At 41.7% G+C, this 16,458-nt stretch overlaps 2 protein-coding genes across 8 annotated transcripts in view; one reads left to right on the forward strand and one right to left on the reverse strand.

Annotated features, from left to right (window-relative positions):
• The window catches only part of TMEM163 (transmembrane protein 163), a 93,919-nt gene extending 84,702 nt beyond the window's left edge, over positions 1 to 9,217 (forward strand). The window contains exons 7-9 of one of the 2 annotated variants that reach the window (XM_058839347.1): positions 565 to 706; positions 1,612 to 2,910; positions 6,383 to 9,217. In XM_058839347.1, the coding sequence (XP_058695330.1) occupies positions 565 to 706; positions 1,612 to 1,672 (203 nt within the window). In that variant the 3' untranslated portion in view covers positions 1,673 to 2,910; positions 6,383 to 9,217. Of the gene's footprint in view, positions 1 to 564; positions 707 to 1,611; positions 2,911 to 6,382 lie in introns of those variants that run through there. The other variant, XM_058839348.1, reaches the window with a different exon arrangement.
• A 1-nt stretch (position 9,218) lies between these two features.
• Positions 9,219 to 16,458, reverse strand: part of MGAT5 (alpha-1,6-mannosylglycoprotein 6-beta-N-acetylglucosaminyltransferase) — a 113,570-nt gene continuing 106,330 nt past the window's right edge. For 5 of the 6 annotated variants that reach the window (XM_058839337.1, XM_058839339.1, XM_058839340.1 and 2 more), the window contains one exon: positions 9,219 to 15,796. In XM_058839337.1, coding sequence (XP_058695320.1) covers positions 15,598 to 15,796 — 199 coding nt within the window. In that variant the 3' untranslated portion in view covers positions 9,219 to 15,597. The remainder of the gene's footprint in view (positions 15,797 to 16,458) is intronic. The other variant, XM_058839343.1, reaches the window with a different exon arrangement.

A 16,458-nucleotide genomic window follows, 5' to 3' on the forward strand; every position in this document is an offset into this window, starting at 1 on the left:
TTGTTATCTAGGTTAAATAGTGTATGGATCTACCAAATTAATGCATGCTCAGTGACTTTTTTTGTGTAGAGCAACAGGGGTTTCTTTTGTGGAAAAAGATCAGAAAAAGGGAATTTGGAGTTAAAAAACAGAACAAAAGGAATGACTTTAAAAAGCCCAAATCAATAATTAATCAAACAGGAGTTGAATGAAAAAGGGCATTAATTTTTCCAAAAGCTCTGTGAGAATTTTGAAGGGGCAGTCTTGGAGAAAAGGAGAAAGGGTTAAAAAAAAAAAAGGAATCCAAAAGGATGTTCATTAAAATTGTAAATAATAGATAAGAAGCTGCTTTCTGTCTAAAGCATACATGGAAAAGAGAATTATCCTGTATATCTTCAGCAATGTCTACAACTCTAAGTAACAGTGCCAAGCACATAAATAAATACCTGGAATGGGATAAAAACTCCAAGAGAGGGTCTTTGACAGGTTACTGTGCAAAGTCATTTTCCTTTCCATGAGTTCCTGTGGTTCATCTTTTAATTATTTAATTAAATTAAATTAAATTATTTTTTTCCCCCCTTCTAGGTTTCAACTCTCTTGTAGGTGGAATAATGGGATTTTCCATCCTTCTTAGTGCAGAAGTGTTTAAACACAATTCTTCTGTCTGGTACCTGGATGGCAGTATAGGAGTGTTAATTGGACTTACAATATCTGCCTATGGAATCAAGTGAGTATCTCCTGGGAGCAGGCAGGGCCCTGAGAGCTGGGAGGTCACAGTCTTTAAGAGTTTAGGTAATTCCAGTGAAATCAGTCCCTGGAGTTTATTAGACTAGCAGCCAATACTGGAGCAGGCTGTGTGGAAAGCGCTGTGTCCCCACACCAGCTGGAAAGCAACTGGATCTTAAAAAGAAATTGGAACAATTTTAGATTTTTTTCTACCTGAAATACAATATCTGAAAAATAACAAAAAATGATGGATGAAGTCAGTCCTCCTTGCATTTATGCCACATTTCTGAGCACTGCTTTGCTAAAGGAAGTCTGGGTTAAAGGAAAGGTGCCCAAGTTTAAAGAAGGATCTTGCTATTGATTTCTGTCCCAGCGCTACCTTCGGCAACTTCTGAAGTTCCTCTCATCTCTTAGATGCTGTTTCTTTTGAATTTTAAGATGCTCTCTTGATTCACACCAGAAACAGAATAAAAAATCAAATGAAGCTCTGCCATGCAGTTCATTGCTGCCACAGTTTCCCCTTGACTGTGTGGAATCTAGCCCAAATTTTGCACTTTATCCCTTATGGCTTATCTGTCATAAGAGAAAGGGTGATGGAGCATCCTAGTTGGAATTCTGCCTGTTGAGAAGCAGCCCTTGGCCAGGCTGCACTCAGCTCTCAGCTGGAAGCTGTGTGGGTTTGGTTGGTTATTTTATTTTATTTTTTCAACTTGGAAAATTCAATTAACATTTTAATGGGGAGTACCACTCTTAAATAGGTCAGTATAATCACAATTTCCACTGTAAAACTAACCATTCTGGAAAACTGCAAAGGCTGTTAGGCCACCTGAGCTCTTTTTTATGTTTATATATTCAGTTCTGGGGCTGTCCTGTGCCTGTGCATGATCCTTTGTGCTGTCCCTGCAGGCTGCTCATCGATATGGTGCCCAGGGTGAGGCAAACGCGCCACTACGAGATGTTCGAGTGACGGTGCCGCCCTCTCCCTGCAAGGACTGTAAAACCACAGCGTCCTACGTCTTGGCAAGTGGTGCCAATGGTATTTTCCTGAATATGCAGTTTGTTTCCCCGTGGTCTGTTTCTGTTGAAGTTTGTTTGAGTGGGAAAAATCTCTCTGTAAATCTGGCATATTGTGCACACTGCTTGCGATTCAGCCAAACAGCAGCGTTTTGGTTTGGTTTTTTTTTCCTTATTTATTTCCAGTATGCTATTGATTCCTGTGACAATAGAAAACATGCAGTTTGCAGTTTGAACCCAGCTGCCATGTTGTATATTCCAGAGTGAAAGTGTTTTTAATGGTGTGGTAAGCCTGTGGGTAAAGAAGTGCCAGTTTCAGATTTGAGTTTTGGAATTTTTTTTTCCCCCTGGCCTGTATTTTCCCAAACACATGCTGTAACAGGAGTACAATCCTTGCTAACCTCTTCAACTAAGATTATCTTACATAGAGTCTGGACACCAAGAGCTGTGTTGCTTAAAACACTTAAGTAGCTACTTCCACCCTGTTGTTGAAATAGACACCCAGAAAGAGCAGGTATAGCCCTTTCTGTGATCAGAGAGATACTGCATTTTAACCCCAAATTAACTGAAACGATACCTCTTCAATTTAAAGTCTATTTTTTCTTAATGAGACACTGTTCATAGCTTTGCATGGACCAAACAAGCACACAGAGTATTACTGTACAGACCAAAGCCAAAAGAGTCATGCAGGGAAGAGGAGCTGCTCAAGGAATGGGATTTTCATCTCCTATTTTACCATATGCAGCTGTACCAGCGTGTGTGACGTTGTGGTTGCTCTGTAGTCTGACAACGGCACAGCAGTGGCTCAATCTCGTGGTGAGATACAGATCTATTTATTAGATTTAGATTGTCCTGTAAAGTGTTGCTCACTTTCCACCACACATCTTATATATTACTTAATAGCAGGTTAAATGATCAAAGAATCTTGATGTATAATCAATAAAACTGGTATCTATTTTATACAGTATCTGTAAGTAACATTTGAAAACTATTTCCAGAATGTATCATAGAACAAAGTCTTCCTGTATAGCAGCCTATTAAACTGGATTCTCTGGCTATAGCCATTTTCTCTTTATTTTATGTTTTCCAGGTTGGTTTTCACAACAGAGAATCAGTATTTTGCTTCTATTTATCACAGGTGAATAAAAAATAGGGCAGACCACTGCAGAGCTTGAAACAAGACCATGGTAAGTAGGTCAGTAGCTAGAAATACCCATTTCTAGTACATAACAATAACAGATGCAGATACAGATATAAGAGTAGATGTACAATTGGGCTGATCAGTGAGGGATGTAGAGACACTTTTTTTTTACAGGTGTGATGTTAAAATTGTATTTCCCATCATCTGTGACTTGACCAGGTCCTCAAGGATCTCTAGTAAAAGCCAACTCCCACTGGTAGGTGTTGGAAGAGACCCCACAGTGGTTTCCCTGACCTGGCAGGACCCATATGAGAGTGACAGTATTGGAAAGAGAACATGCCTTGATACAGGACTCCTTAGGGCAAAATGAAATCTGCCCTGCTGCTATCGTTTGTTTTCACATGTTTTGGATCAATTAAGTTTGTGTTTGTATGCAAAGTGGTGCTGTCAGTGCTGATGCTGCCTGTGCCTTGCTGTCACAGGATGATGGCACTCAGCTCTAAGGTGACAAAGGAGCTACTTCAGAGGAGTATTCAGCAAGGACTCCAGAAGGACTGGGAAGTGTAGGAGTGCTCACTGTACTCAGCACAGGTGGAATTTTAAATATGAAATGCCACCCCAAGACTCTGTCTTCCTGCACAAGACTTAATGTCTTACACTTTGCTTTTCCCATTTCTTCTCTCACACCAGTTCCATGAAGGGAGCTGTGGAACTGGTATTTCCTCACTGATTAACAGGGTTTGTCAGGCATCCTCAGCCTCAGCATCACAGAGCCAGGGCCTGAACCTAGCAATATTAGTTCAGTTTGTTAGATTTCTTGATACTGTTTACCCTTTTCCACCTCCCTGAAGGCTTTATTCCCACTTCAGTCCCATTGCTAGTTTTGAGAATGACACTCGAGAACTACCAGAAGTGCTGCTCCCCAGGGCCATGCAGTTCAGGAGCCTGTTTGTAGCCCATGCTGCAGAAAACTGAGGAGAAGGGGCTTGGCTGAACTGATATAACCTTTGCCACACCAAAGTCCGAAACCACTGAAAGTATGCAGGACACTCAAACCAACACCCAGCTCAAACATGAAACAGCTCTGTTAAAAGGCTGAGTGCAAACAGGAGCACAGATGTGCTCATGCACGTAGGGAGGTTAAACACTCAGTTAATGAAGTTTCACACTTCCTTCTGGAACTCTGGAATGTTCTAAGGATGTTTCTGAGTACAGAAAAAGAGATGTGGTTACACAAGTTAATCATACTCTTATCAGATCAATTTAAGCCAATAGCAGAGAGTTTTCAGTTACCACAGGTGCTTCAAAGCATTGCTAGCATTAGCAGGTAAGTACAAGAAAATAACAGAAATACTCATGATACTTGAAAAATCCAGGAAAAAAGTGATTCTCAGAAATGGTGATAAAGCAGCTGGCATCAAGGAGACTGTGAGGTACGTGACAATAGCAGAGAAAATAACTGCTCATCCATCTACTGTGACACTGCTCGAGCCAGCCACCCTCAGAGGGAACAGTTTCTATACAAGTTTTATTAAATGTCAATGCCAGTCGATTTTTTCCAGCTATGAGATGGCAAGTGTGCTTCCAGCTAGGCTAAGTGAAGGTGGACTTTTCAAAAGCTGCAGCAGCTCAAAAGCACTCGGACTAATCACCTGAAACTTGGCACTGGCCAACATAATAACCTGCCTGGTGATCACAGCAGCCCTCAGCACTGCCAAGGGCTCTTTGTTGTGCACAGGACGTGAGCAAGGAGCCTCAGTGCTCACACAAGGAACAGCACTGGCCAGAATGAGGCTGCAAACCAACACTTATTAAAGTCTGGCCAAGCTCAGAATTGCAAATTAATCCCTAAAAGTGACTGTGACACTGAGCAGATGCTTTAAATCTGGCCATATTATTCAGCAGAGAAGGGAGCTATCAAAAACTCTGTCAGGATTACACAAGCTGCGATCTTGAATCCCCAGCCATGTCCCACATGGTAGACATGGGAAATGATAATGTTCACTTTTAGCTAAAAGCCAGATTTTTTTTGAATCTTGATTGTCATTAAAAAAAATCACCAGACTAACATCTGCTGCTGATTTATTCCATTTTACTTCTTGCTATGGTAGGCAGACCATAAATAAGCATCAACCAACCATGGTAGAAAAAGATCCTCAAAAGAAGCTCCCTGATGATATTCCAGGAATGGACCTAAAGCAAAGATCCCAGACAAGCAGCTCCTCAGATGTGGGAAAATTCAGCTCTAGGTACACCTGCAGCTGGGAATGTACCACAGAGGTGCTCACCACTGCTAATACCACTTGCATTTCTGCAGCCCCAGCTGCCTGGGAAAATGTGCAGGCATTTCTGGCATTCTGTTTTGTGGGCCAGCTCATGGAGATGCTAGGCCATGGGACAAGAATTAATAGAATAGTTTGGGGTGGAAGGGATCTTTAAAGGTCATCCAGTCCATCTATTAAGCCTTAATAATATGCAAACCAGGAATGTTTGTTCCCAACCTGACAACACATTTTTCCTAAGCAATCAAATAAAGAGCTAAGGAAGCTCCTTGAATAGAGATTATCCCTGGTATTCACAGACTTGTGTAGATGCTTCACACGGGTTGCAGACAGTTTTGCTGTGCTGGCAGTGATTTCTCACCTCTCTGCCTGTGCTGGGTGTGCTGCCACTGAGAGGAGCTGTGACAGAGCCCATCCCTGCACCTCTGGCTGTGATTATCCAGGACCAGGAACTGCACAGGAGCAGCACACAAAAACACATTCCTGTGGCCTGGCATGTGGGGCCAGGTTATGCAATGTGAGAGCATAATTAATTCAAGTAACAAACCAGCCAGGGATATTTCCCTCTCCTGCTCCCCCTAAGATTGGGAGCTGCTGTTTTCCTTTCAGCCCCAGGTATTGGAGCCAAACAGTTCCTGCTTTTTCCCTGTTCAGTGGGATCAGCTGCCCCCAAGCCTCCAGCCCACTCACCAGGAGCTGCAGGAGAAGGGAAGCTCAGAGAGTTCAGGTCCTGCAGGGACTTACACCAGCACTGACATTCAGCTGCAGGCAGGCTCAAAGCACATTTCCTTCCAAGCTAGTTTGGTGAGTAACTGGGAAACATCCCATTTGTCAGCTCCCACTGCTGGCACCAAACCCAGCACCCTTCTGAACTCTCCTCTTGCTGACACAGGCTGTAGGGATTATTGTCACTCCTCACCTCACCACAGAGCAACGAGTGGAGGCAATCCCTCTTAAACAAGCCAAGTGACAAAGCCAAACCTCCTCTTACTGGGCAGACCCACGGGGCAGAACCCAAGCCTGCAGCACAGTTTGGGCTGATCACATCAATCCCACCCTCCTAAGTTCGGCAGCTTCCCTGCCAAGATCCCCTGTGCTTAGGATGGAAGCACCAGCTGTTACCTGCTGAGCCACCGAAGGCTCTCACCTCGGTACATTTTCTTTGGAGTTTTTACTCTTTCAGCGTTTTTTCCAGCACTGGTTTGCTCTGATGTGTCTCTCCTCACAAAGGTGCAGGAAGCAGATGTCTTCAGCCAGGCAGTGCTTCCCTGAGGTCCTGCAGGCCAAGGCTCCCAAGCAAGGAAGGACACACGGTGAGACCGAACAGCTGGAGTCTGTTCTGTGCAAACTGCTCCCAGGTTTTTTTGCTACAAAGATTTACTACCTACATTTTAGCTAAATGCAATGCCCATAATCAATAAAATAAAATAGCAAGTCCTGACAAGCATAAGCACAAACACAGGGCAGTGTGAGGCAGCAAAGTGAGTGTTCCAGCTCTTGCACACTGAGGGGAAGTGTTTTGAGAGCAGCACAAAGTCCCAGCAAAATGTTTCCATCTGTGGACTCTCCACCAGCTGGAGTTTGGCTAAACCCAGTTTAAGCATGTGAGAGTTGAAGTATTCAGTATTTAAGCTCCCCCAAATGAGCTTTCCAATACAGCTGCATGGTGTATTTTTTATTCCAAGTTCTAATTTTCATGGATTTTTTTTTTCCATTATGTGACTGCAACACAGCCCACATTTAACTCTAGCTGCTCACCATTTTACAGATGTCTCTTCAGCTTTTTAGATGTCAAAGCTGAACAACAATTAAGGGAATGAAACAGGAAGGAAAACATTTCCAAAAATAAGCAGAACAAGAGCCTGAATGAGCAGTGTCCTCCACTAATTCATTTTGATGGTAGGAAACATTTGGAAACTGTGGTATGTTGAACAGCAACGCAGAACCAACAACATTTTCACCCGATTTAGTCCAAGGGGAAGTATGCCAAGGACCATAAAAAGGGGCAAGTGATGAAGGATATTCACATACTTTTCCTCACTGAAACAGCCATAAAAGGCTCTTGCAGCAGCACTGCACAGTGGAAAAACCACCCTCTGTAGCCATAATGCACAGAACTCCCAGTGAAGACACTGGCCAAGTGGATAATCCAAACCCACCTCACAGACCCTCTCCCAGCCTGCAGGCATCTTTTTGACATCTTTATGCCCTTGCTTGCCAGGGTGTGTGTCATTAATTGGGAGAGGGACAATACAAGGCATCTCAAGCTGAATTTACTGACTTCTGTACTCTTCTCATTCTACAGTACTCACTTTTGTGTGGCCACAGTAAAAATAAAAAACCAAAACCTCCACAAAGAAAAAACTTTGATAAAGGTAATGCTGGAAAAAAATGAGCTGTTGCTTCTCTCCAGTGTAGTTGTGCTTTTTTGTTTTTTTTTTAATACATAGCAACTGTGCTACAAATGGGTATTTTTTTAATGATAAAGAGCTGTCTTCAATTTGGTTGGTTTTTTTTTTTTTTAACTATTATTTTTTCCACTGCATACCACTCCTGCATTAATTGCTCTATTACTCTTGGATGCCTCCACCAAAACCTCTCCACATTCCCAGCAGCTGACAACAGAGAGCCCTTCCCTCAGTCTTGGCTGGGGTAGGCAGAAAAGGTCTGTCAGCAGAATGGGTGCCACTGAAATACCCTGACAGCTTCCCTGGAGAAGTTTCACTCTGGACATTTGGATTTATTCAGAGCTGCCAAGGTGATTTCATGTGGCACCTCTCAAGTGCACTGAATGCACACCCCAATGCCACACAGGCCAAAACTTCATGCCTGAGCCCTTGTTCCACATGCAAATGTTTCATAAGCTCCCAAGCACTCTGTTAAATTGGATCCTGCAGGAGAACACTCTAAAGCTGCTATTTTACCAGCTATTTTTATTTATTTATTTACCAGATATTTTTATTTATTTATTTTATTTATTTATCTATTTATTTATTAATTTAGTGTAGCTCTATCTTTCAACTCCACAGTGCATTGTGCCTGTAAGTCTTGCAGGCCTGAGAGCCACTGTGCAATTCCAGTCTCACTTTCCCTTTCTCCCAAATTTACAGTGTGCTGTAAATTCAATGTCTGCTGTAATTGAGCGAGCTATAAATTTATAGGAAAGCAGGAATTCCTAACTACTGCTGTGACAAAACTGCCTCATGAAAGAAGGCTTCATGTATTCCATTATCCAACTCAGGTTTAAAACAAAACAAAGCAAACTGTTCATTACTCACCTGATGTTCTTCTGGCTGAGGCATGGACTGTGCAGAGGTGGGGCAGCAACAGAAACACCCAGCTGCAGAGTTGGAAGAAGCCACACAAATGCAGTTTGGGAGAAAATGCAGCTCGTGGCATTCCCATTTAAGCACAAAACAATCATAAATCCAAATCACACAAGAAAAAAGTTTATTGAAAAATAAATTCTCCCTAGTTTTTTTCTACAACAGTGAAAACAAAGCATTTTTCTATGCCATTAAAGTACAGACATTTACTGTTCTAAAAAAAAAAACATAAATCAAAAAAATCCCATCCTATTGAACCCCAGGAACTTGGCAGTATATGAACCACTGCGTTCTGTTTGAATCCAACTGCTTGAACGTAATATAGTGGAACACAACCATTGAAATAAAACAAAGGATTAACCTATTAGGGGAGAATTCAAACCAAACACCCCATAGTACCAGCCTAACCCTGAAGTTCTTGTGTACATTTAAAACCCCTCCTTGACTCCACATGATTGTTTGCAAAAAACAATATTTTACTTTCAGTGAATTCAGTAGAGTTTTTTCCCAATTTACACTGCTACAGGGCTTATTCAGACTCTGACCCTCTTCACCTATGAAGAGGGAGACTCCTCCAGGGAATGCTGCAGACCAGAACCAAAAGAGCTGCCCCAAATTGCACCCTGGAGAATCTCTGTGCCTTGGTTAGCTCAGCAAGCTCAGGGGGATCAATGTCTCCAAGCCCAAATTAGCTTTGTAAATATTCCCTGATATTTTTCTTCTCTTAGAATCTTCAGGGTGACTTTTCTCACAAAATTTACTCTCTTTTCTCCTTTGGTAAAAACTGCCATTTCCTCCTCCTCTCCTGCATTCCTTGCAAAAACCAAATTTAACCCATGACTCCTTAAAAATATTTTTCACTGTCACTGTACTGCAACAGACCTGTTAACGAACATAAATTAGTTCTGGGTATTACACTATTAAAATTAACTGCCCTCAGACAGCAATTTAACTTGATTTATCGTGTGCCTATTTGATACTTCAAACTACTTTGCAGCTGCTGGAGCCTGAGCCAGGTCGTGTTACATGCACTTGGTGCCCGGATGGCTCCAGGAAATGCCAGGCGTTATTTACATGCTCTCCTTAAAGCCAAGGATTTGGTGGCTCCTGCAGGACCCAGGGCTGGTATTTGCAGTGACAATACAGATGTGTTTTCCTGCACCAGAAGCAGCCACGTGCTTTGGTGGTCATGGGGACAGCAAAGTCCTCAATGCTTCAGTTCTGAGAGCCCTTACACGAGGTGACAAATTCTGGTCCCATGCACAGTGCACTTAAGGAAACGGCACCTGCACTGAGCTGCCCAGCACACAGAAGGGTTTCAATCACTTGAGCACAACTAATTTTTTTAAAGCAGTTTCTGCGTGTTGAGGGTGAAGTTACTACTCATTTTATCAAAACTTTGAGGACCTGGTTTTATGTACTCATTTAATAAACAGGTGGCTGAGTGCTCTTGAGAGAGGTCTGCTGAATTAAAACACTTTTGTGTGCTCCTAATTACATGAATATGCAAAGGATGACACCTATAAAAATGAATAGGTCCCAACGTGCAAGGCACATCAGCAATGGTTGCACTTTGTTGCTTTTCCTGGAAGAAAGAACAATGAGTGATGCCTCATACCTGAGGCACTCTGGGGTCCAGCCTCTGATATTTTCAACAGATTCCTGCAGTAAACATTTTACACCTGGAGCTGCTGTTTACGTATTCAATTTAAATATAATTATATTTGGACAGTACAAACTAATTAAAAAAAACAACCCTACAGGACTGCTTGAAAATGTGTAGGTGAAATTTAGGTCACTACCCATAAAACAGTGTGTTTTGATTTTACATTTACAGCAATATTATCAAAGCAGATCTCAATAAAATCCTCTATGTCCCTGGCCATTTCAGCTCCAATGAAAACTCATCTCTCAGTGCATTATTCTCCTTGAGTTTACAGCAATCCCTACAACAATGGGGCCAAAGGAGAACTACAGATGGAAAGAGATCACAAGTGAGAAGGTGAAGGCGTAGCAGCTGCAGGACAAACATCACAAGGAAACAGCCACGTTAGCACCCCTGGAAAAAAAACTGGGAAATCAGAAACTGGTAACTCCTGGTCTCTCTAAAAACAATCAAAAATGCCACCTCTCAGACTCCCAACTGTTGACTGAACAGCAATTTAATCACATTTTCAACTGATGCTTTAATAATTAATCAGTAACATCAACTTAGAGCTAACTTATGTTGTGACATGAAGAAAAACTGGTTGCTGATATGTGTACAATATGCCCTGCACGTGTTTGGTATTTATCATTTAAGATACAGTGCTTTACACTTATTAGAAAAGGAGGGCTGATTTCTTTAATTTTAAGAAATATTAATGGAGGAGTTGTGCTATCACTGAAGCCAGTGGGAGTCACAAAGTTAATTAGGCTCAGATGAGATTGTATCCAGCCTGATTCATCCCATTTAATTTATTTTGCTAGCAAAATTTGGTCCTGAAATGAACTCTGAGCAAACAACATACCTGAGAAAGCAATTTGGCTTTTGTTTACGTGAACAGCGCTGCAAACTCATAAATCACCTTTGCAATTCAGATGGGCCACGCACTCTGGGAGAGGAGGATATGTCTTTCTTGCTAAGGACAAATCGAGGATGCTGCCTAGGATTTCAAAGGGCAGTGGTACAACATGACAGCCTGATTTGGAGCTGATGATATCAAGAGAAATTTTCAATGAGTCTGAATTCTTGATAATCATGAAGGTGCAAAAGCTGACACTCAGTAGCTGGGAAGGTGCAGAGTCCTGGCTCTGGCTACAATCCCATCCCAACTGAAATCTGATCAGCAGCTGCTTTGCAAATTACTACTGCAGAAAAGTAGCAGCATCAAAAAAGCAAATCCATCTGCAATGAGCTGCTCAGTCCCTCCCCAGCGAGAGCTGCAGTTCAGCTCTGATAAAAGTTCTGTATTCTCTGGCAGCACCAGGAACCGCCCCGCGTGCGTCCACACAGAGACACCTTTATCTGAAAAAGCAACACCTCGCAAACCTCAATGTGGATCTTCAACTTTCCTGCTCATCAAACCAGCTGTGGCTGCTCCTGGAGGTTTTCTGTTATCATTGTCTCCCTGGGGAATGTTAATGGCTTTCCTTTGCTCCCTGGTCATTGAACAGACATCCCGTCCCAGCAGGAGCTCTCATGCCAAATCACAGATTCTCAATAAATTGCATTCTGCTTGCAGAAGCAATGTTTTGCAGGAATTATTAAAAGTTATAGCATCTTTTATCTTATTAAGCCTTGTATAGTTTTAGAACAGATTTCTCCACTACTTAAAAACATTCAAAATTCACACCACTAAGTTGTAGAGTCATCAGCACAATTTACCTGGAATTAGTGTTCCATTATACTTGTTCAGACAGCGTCCATATTCCAAACACACATCTGAACCCCAAAGAAAGCAAAAAAGGCACATAAACATTAAATATTTGTAGAAACATAATCTGATATAAACAAGCAAACACACTGCTGCAACTATAAATTACAAAAAGAAACATAGAAACTAAGCAAAAAATGCAAAAAGCAACTCTATTTATACATGTGCAAATCAACTTGCATATATGAAATAAATGAGGTTTTTATTGGCATTTTTAAACAGTGTGTATTTACCAACTTTACCTTTCAAAGGCAAGCCTTTTATGTTAATTTTAATAAATATGTAAATGCTTCTCTCAAGTTTTCTAATCCCGTAGGAACAAGATTTTTGAAAAAAACTAGGTCACATACAAAAATACAAAATTTTAAAACAAAGAATGTCTTGATATGAGAGATATGTTTAAAAGCTTGTAAAATGGTTTCGTATTCAACTTTTGACATTTTTTTCCCATCAATTGCAGATCAATATATTCAAATGCAGTCATGCAAAAACCTGACTTCTGAGCACAGGAAGCTGCAAGCTCGACTGTCAGTCTGAAAACAGCAGCACGGTCCCCTCTCTGATGTCCTTGCTTGAGTGCAAGAATTAGACTACACCTTTATTCTTCAATTAGGAAAGAAAATACTTATGGAACTCAGACAGAAAGCTGCCTGCTAGCCTGAAATGTGGATATCTATTACAGGTTTTAGTAAATAATTCAAATTTTTCACTAGTCCCACATGGATTTGCCTGAGTGTTTCTCTGCAGGAGGATTCACTAATTTCTCACTGGGTGAGGGAACGGGGCTGTGTGGCGGGGAGCGTGTGTGGAGCTCAGTGAGCAACAGAGTAACTGTGCACTTACAGTTCTTATGATAGTCTCCTTTTACAGGAATTTAGACTGAAGCTGAATGTCTTCATTTGTTATTCTTCAAGATTAATGAGTCTTCTCTATGGGTTTCAGTGGAAACAAGATCAGAGTCCACTGACTCTGAAGCCAATTTGGGTGTTCTGTCCCTGGCTGAAACGCAAGCGGCATCGGTGCTGCTGTTTCATTTTTGCCAGAATGCAGTAATTCAGTTCAGCAGACTAGAAACAGGGCTACAGCATGAAAAAACAGAGCTTATAATAAACTCTCCCTGCTGTGGTAAAGGCAAACTTAACATTGAGCAAAGCACTAGACCAGAAAATCTTATAATAACAAATACCAAACCCCTCCCATTTTTAAAGGTTTAGAGGCAAAATCAAATGCAGTATGTATTGCCATGTGGGCCTTACAGCAGGGGGAACCAAGCAAACATATATTTACAGCAAAGAATTGCACTACAGCAGAACCCACATGTTTTGCACCCCATAAGTGCAGAAATCTTTGTTTCCAACATAATTCTGTGATATCCCAGTCCGAAATCAATTCCTGCCGGAAAACCATCAGGCTGAGCTGGTGAAGACAAGTCCTGCTGTTGCCTTTACTTTCAGCACCAGCTGGAAGTTCATGCACTGTGATAGGCAGAATTTTCTAGTTGCACAAATATGCACAGGTATGCAGGGGATATTTTATATAAATACAGAATGAATTGTTGTGCCTGCTCAGATCCATTTCCAATTGTCCTCCCCCAGCTTTTTCAGGGCAGTGAAATTATGGTAAACTACATTTGTGCTGACTGAAGCAAATGCTGAGCTATGGCAACAGGAGGGATTTTCATACTGGCTTGTGTTTGTTTTCTTTTCATACAAAAATTCTGCCTCCCATTAGAAAACCCAGCTGTTCTGTTACTGGAAAATTAATCTAAAATACAGCAGATTTTCACATCATCAAACCCAGATCCTGGTGACCCTGCTGTTCAACAGCTCCCACACATCTTTTTTGGATACTCAACAACCTCCTGTGCTGTGCAGAGATGTTATAGAGTGTTACAGGGGAACACTGTCAGGAGTGTTGAGGCAGGGAACCAAATGCTTGAAAAGGCTCATTCACTGCTTTTAAATTGGAAGTTAAAATGTGTCCTGTTCTGGAGGATTTACCCACAGTTCAATAACATCTCCCTTGCCTGGTCTTTGGTAGGTCACCACATCCATCAATACTCCCACACGGATAATGAGCACTGCTTACATGAAAAATCTGAACCAAGCAGATATGTCTGAGAAAGGAAAATGTAAAGCATCTATGCCTTTCATTACTACCTGGTAATCTTTATGAAAACAAATATCTGTGCTGATTTGAGGTTTTATTCCAGCATGGTGAGAGCACGTCCAAATTGCAAACCTACAGACTCTGACTGCAGATTTGTTTCTCACTTATCTTAACATGTAACTTCCTGACTACAAATGGTGCTGTCAAGCATGTCACCTTCTGCTGAAAATAACAAAAATTACCTCTGTAAAAAGGCCGCAGTTCAGAGGAGTTAACTTGCTTCCCTCAAAAAAAAAAAAAATTCCAACCAACTTTGATTTAAATTCTGAACTTTTCAATTGTTTTCTCCTAAATTTGCAATTGGTGTGCCTGATAAAAAGGGAAGAAGAAACAAGCAGCCCCCTAAAACCAGAAAAACAATCAAAAAACTGAAGAGGATTGATTAATTGTTTTCTTTTCAGTTCTTTGTCTCCTCTTACTTGTCCTCCAGAAAAATTTCTCCTTAAAAACCTAGCTAGTTATGAAGACATTTTACATTTCTACCATACAATAATTATAGTTAGCTTAGTTTAACCTTTCTATGCCATTCAGCAACACTTTAACTACTGGAAGCCGTAGCAAACTGAGGCTCTAACGATAATATTGCTCCAATGATGCTGAGTACTTTTTGCTTCACACATAAGTATTTCTAGTAGACAGACTACAACAGAAGCGTGGGCAAATTCTGAGGATTACTCTCTAAATGGGACCAGTAAACTGTGATGAGTCCATTCCAAAAATGGTTGTGTGTTTTTGTAGCTTTTCCACGCTGAAGGATGCCACAAGCCCAGTGAGCTGTGCAGTCACCAAGATGTGTCACACTCTGGCAACTGCCTGTTTGCTCATTTGTGACACTCTGCTTAGGCTGCTCTGGTGCAGCAGCTATGATGCAGACAATATCTTGAGTTGTATACAAAGATTTAATTAAAAAAAAGGAAAAAAAGCCAAAAAAATAAAAATCAAAACAAAAAAATAACTGGGCCCAAATAACCCAATAGCAGAGTACAGAGCTCTCTCATTATTCCAAGTTCTTGTGAAGTAAACTGTTTTGTAGCCATTCAAGCCAAAGCTGTACCCAAACCAGTGCACCTTGAATAAAATGTTAAGTCCTCCTTCCCCAGCATCCCATCCCTCAAGCACACTTTTTTCAATTTTCTACTGGAATGAAGCTGAGATCCTTTAGCTAACCATGATGGGGGATGTCCTAACTCATTAAAAAAATAGAAAACACTTCACCCAAACAACAAAACCAGAAATTTGATGAGTCTGGAAATTTTCTACAAACTATTCAGTGCAGTCATCTTCAAATCACTGTCAAACATGAGACTCATTTCTCTTCTCAAACAGTTGAAGGAATCTGAAGAGTGACACTGCAAACGTCCTTACAGGAAGGAAAGATCAGTTGCAGCTGTTTATTATGAATCCCTCCTCTCTTAGTAGATGATTCTGCCCAGCAACGATAGCTCTGCCTGCAGCGGAAAACCTGGACCAAAGTGCAGGAAGTACTAAGGAACTCCTCTCCAAACTACTCACGTTGTCCCCAGCTGGGAGCAGCCCTGCTGCTGCTATAGGCAGTCCTTGCAGAGCGCTACCTGCCCCTTGATGTAGTCCCTGCAGGGGCAGATCCTTCTGTGGGCAGGGTGGGAGCCAGCACAGCTGAACAGTAGCAGGTCACCTTGGAAAACACAGTGCTTCCTCCTCGCATCAAAAGAGGGGACCAGGATATCGCTCGCAGACTCCGTGGTGAGACATTCGATATTGTGCCTAAAAAGCAAAGCACGTCATCTGCATCACACCTGAGGTTATGGGAGTTTGGTACAGTTTTCATCCCTTCTCACTAAAAATAACAAACCCTGCTCTATTAGACCCTAAATCAGGTGCATTTACAAGTGCAGCTTTCCAGAACATGACTTTTCTGCTGTACAGATTCTCTCTGCAGAGGGCAGTGCAGCCTTTACAGCTTTACTGTTTCCTAAAGATTAATAAAAGAAGTTAAAGAGAAAAAAAAATGCTTTTGACTGTTCCCCAAAACCGAATATTTAAATACACCATGGATTTTCAGTAGGACAGATTCAAAGAATCTGAAATCAGGAGATATTCTCTTTGATTTCAGGAAGTCTCTTCCCCAGGGAAGCCCCACAGAGCCAGGCAGCCCTGGGCAGCTCCAGGTGGGTGAGCTGGACTGTGGAGATAAAGGATGCTGCTCCTGGGCTACAGGGAAAGGGCCTGCAGCTCCCAGGAACCAGCCAGCAGGGAAATGAAAAATGCCAGTTGCCATTTTCTGACCACAAAGCTTAAGCATGAGGGTAGAAATTCCAGCAGAGCCTTGTTTTTCACTTATTCTGGAAACATTGGTAACTTGCAGCATTTAACAGACAGGGTTTTTTTTCCACAGGATTATGATTTTGTCTAGACAGCCAGAAAAG

The sequence above is a fragment of the Poecile atricapillus genome, chromosome 5, assembly GCF_030490865.1.
Source record: "Poecile atricapillus isolate bPoeAtr1 chromosome 5, bPoeAtr1.hap1, whole genome shotgun sequence".
NCBI classification, from domain to species: Eukaryota; Metazoa; Chordata; class Aves; order Passeriformes; family Paridae; genus Poecile; species Poecile atricapillus.